The sequence below is a fragment of the Lolium rigidum genome, chromosome 3, assembly GCF_022539505.1.
Source record: "Lolium rigidum isolate FL_2022 chromosome 3, APGP_CSIRO_Lrig_0.1, whole genome shotgun sequence".
NCBI classification, from domain to species: domain Eukaryota; kingdom Viridiplantae; phylum Streptophyta; class Magnoliopsida; order Poales; family Poaceae; genus Lolium; species Lolium rigidum.
In genome coordinates this window covers 234,187,972-234,191,090 of record NC_061510.1, presented here as the reverse complement: position 1 = coordinate 234,191,090, position 3,119 = coordinate 234,187,972, and the positions used below count along the sequence as shown (strand labels likewise).

General features: G+C 51.9%; 1 protein-coding gene across 1 annotated transcript; it reads left to right on the top strand.

Annotated features, from left to right (window-relative positions):
* The first annotated feature begins 751 nt into the window (after positions 1 to 751).
* Positions 752 to 2,724, top strand: LOC124703144 (calmodulin-1). Its single transcript, XM_047235360.1, has 2 exons — positions 752 to 978; positions 2,098 to 2,724. Exons 1-2 carry the CDS (start codon positions 903 to 905, stop codon positions 2,469 to 2,471), a joined length of 450 nt encoding a protein of 149 aa, XP_047091316.1. The 5' UTR covers positions 752 to 902; the 3' UTR covers positions 2,472 to 2,724.
* Positions 2,725 to 3,119: the final 395 nt, after the last annotated feature.

Below are 3,119 nucleotides of genomic sequence, written 5' to 3'. Positions count from 1 at the left end.
AGGCCGCGCCGGAGAGGGGGACGGAGGGAGGCGTGCCGACCTCTCCCAGCGGCGGAGGCCACCCCTACGCGGTCATCGTCCTCCCTATAGCAACGCGTGCAGGGGGGAGGAGAGATCCCCGTCACCCCCTTCACCAACGTCGCATGGCCTTGCCGGCGGCCGCCTCCGAGGACGATGAGGGAGAAGGATAGGGAGGGGGAGGCGGCGGCGGGAACTAGGGTTCCCCCTCCCCTCCGGTCGCCTAGAGGGGCGACGCGAGGGAGAGGGAAGGGGTTTCGTGCTCGTGCTTTTTTCACGTCTAGATATATTCATATTTAGATAAACTTAAATTAATTAATTTAGATCGAAAGCAATATATAAATATAAAGATTACGTTCTACCCGCTGCGTCACTTGGTAGAGACGGTGTTGACTCATCGTCGTGTGCCCATATCTCAATCAGTGGCCCTTTATTTAGCAGGTTAATCAGTGACCACAGTCGCCAATCGCTTGCAAACACACTGGCACGTCAAATTACACGGCGCCCGCCCAGCCTGTGACAACACGAAGAACCATAAAGAAATCAATCGCAGCACCGACCCCTCACGTGTGGCCAACACACCATGAATCCATGATTGATTGTCCCGACAAACAGCACCGGGCTCGGCGAGGGGCAGTTCGGGCAATTCGCCCCGCGCGGCGTTACCGGGGCCGCGTGGACGGCGGAACGGGCCGGACGGGGTGCCGCCGCGTATAAAGCTCGCTAAAATTCCCCCGACGCGAGGCCACAAATCGCTCCCAGCCTCCCTTCTTCTTCTTCTTTCCTCCCTACGCGCGCGGTCAAAGAAGAGATCCCCCCTCCTCCTCCCTGCCCAGCGCTCGCCGCGAGGAGCCGAGGAAGAACCCCTGCCTGAGAAGCTTACCATGGCGGACCAGCTCACCGACGACCAGATCGCCGAGTTCAAGGAGGCCTTCAGCCTATTCGACAAGGACGGCGATGGTGAGTCCAAAGTTCCCCTCTTTTCTTCTTCCTCTGTAGGAAGATGGCATCTGTTCTTGTTCTTGCTGCTGCGATAGTCGTGATCCGTGTCATGCTGGACGCTCCCCCCTTCCCGTCAGAGGAGACTGTGAATTTCATGATCGCCGTCTACTGTTTGATTAGCATAGGATGCCAGAATAATCTTTAAGATCTCGCGTAAAATCTCTTCGCAGAGGCGCAGAACTTATCTCCTCATATTGGAGCTTACTAGGAGCAAATCTATTGTGCATCTCTCGTTCCTGTAGTCTGCACTGCCGTATGATTCACGGCCGCCGGTCGCCATCTCGCGTATAATTGCCGTGGAAATTATGCTGTTCCGGAAACGTCATCAGATCGATGTGATTGTGGGGCACCTCTACGTCATGCCGGATGTGACCAAGCGTTAGTTCCTACCCGGATGTGGAGCAAATCAAACTCCCCCTGGGGCATCGTCAGATGCGTAGGGCGTAGGCCAGAATCGTTTACAACGGCTGAATCCTAGAACGGTAGCTCATAGGGTTAATTTGCCCTTGGCAGGGGCGTGCCATTTCTGCAGGTCTTATCGGCAGATATGCTGCAGATCTACTGGGGGTTGAATGTATAGATATTAGATCGGGAAACTCGTAGATCCAGCCATATGAAGCAATTTAGCAACTGGGAGAATAGTTTGCTGTCCGATAGAGCTCATAAAGTGGCAATTGTTGGCCCTGTCCAGATTCTTTTCTGAAGTGTGACCTGCCAGAATTCAGTTTTTGGTCTTTCGATACATCTGCAGTAACAGCTTGGTTTGGTCTCTGTATGAACTGCATCAATTCATCAAGAACCTAATGTAAGGCGAAGTTGATTAAATTACTGTTATTCAGAGTGGCTTGGCTATCCCTATCATACTGGACAAGTGGCCAATAGGTTGTATACAGCTATACACTGCAAGTTTTATCTGTTGTGTTTCTGGACCAGATTTAGGTTTCTTCTTCCATACATCATGCATGCATGATGCATGTCTGATTAGTCTTATTTTTGTTTGTTTACGCTCCCTCTCAATAATGATGTGATCACGGAATTAGTCAGACATCTGAAAAATTCTCGTCGTGTATTGGACAGGCTGCATCACGACCAAGGAGCTGGGGACAGTCATGCGCTCACTGGGGCAGAACCCAACCGAGGCGGAGCTCCAGGACATGATCAACGAGGTTGACGCTGACGGCAACGGCACCATCGACTTTCCCGAGTTCCTCAACCTGATGGCTCGCAAGATGAAGGACACCGACTCGGAAGAGGAGCTCAAGGAGGCCTTCCGGGTGTTCGACAAGGACCAGAACGGCTTCATCTCGGCCGCGGAGCTCCGCCACGTCATGACCAACCTCGGCGAGAAGCTAACGGACGAAGAGGTTGACGAGATGATCCGTGAGGCCGACGTGGACGGTGATGGCCAGATCAACTACGAGGAGTTCGTCAAGGTGATGATGGCCAAGTGATCCAGCCTCGACTGGTGGTGGTGGTATCACTGTTTATTTACCTGGAAGGAGGAAATTTGTGCATTGCATATTAGTAAGGAATGCGACTCTCGTTTCCTTGTCTTCCCTGAAACAAGAACCGTATTAGTAGGCCCTAGTTGCTGAAATCCTCCTCCCCTGCCTCTCTCTCTCCGGTGTGTCATTGAAACCTGTTTCTTTGTGTGGATCTGTAAGACTTGCCCTCTCCGTGATGAACCCTGATTGCAGTTGAATCCGTTTGATTGTAGTTGCTATGTTTTCTTCCCTCGAATGTGCTCGACTCGAGTCTGTCAGTACTGCCCCGTTCAGTTGCCTGATGCTGCTGTAGGCATACTGCTACGCGATGGCGAGTAATATGTTCTTCAGTAAAATGCGACCGGTAACGAGAAAGGGTGGTTGAGTCCGGTCACATGTGATGTGGACCATCAGTTGAATCTAGCCAGCGCAATATTTGGTGAAGTTTGGCAGGACTAACGGTTGACGAAGAAGATGATGCCGCCAGGCAGTGTTAGGTAGGAGATAATGTTGTTCAAAGGCATGTTTATCTATCAGACAGCTGGCTTATGTGACCTGACCTGTTTAGAATTGTTGTTTTGGTGCGATGGGTCGTCGTATGTTCTTGCGTTTGCG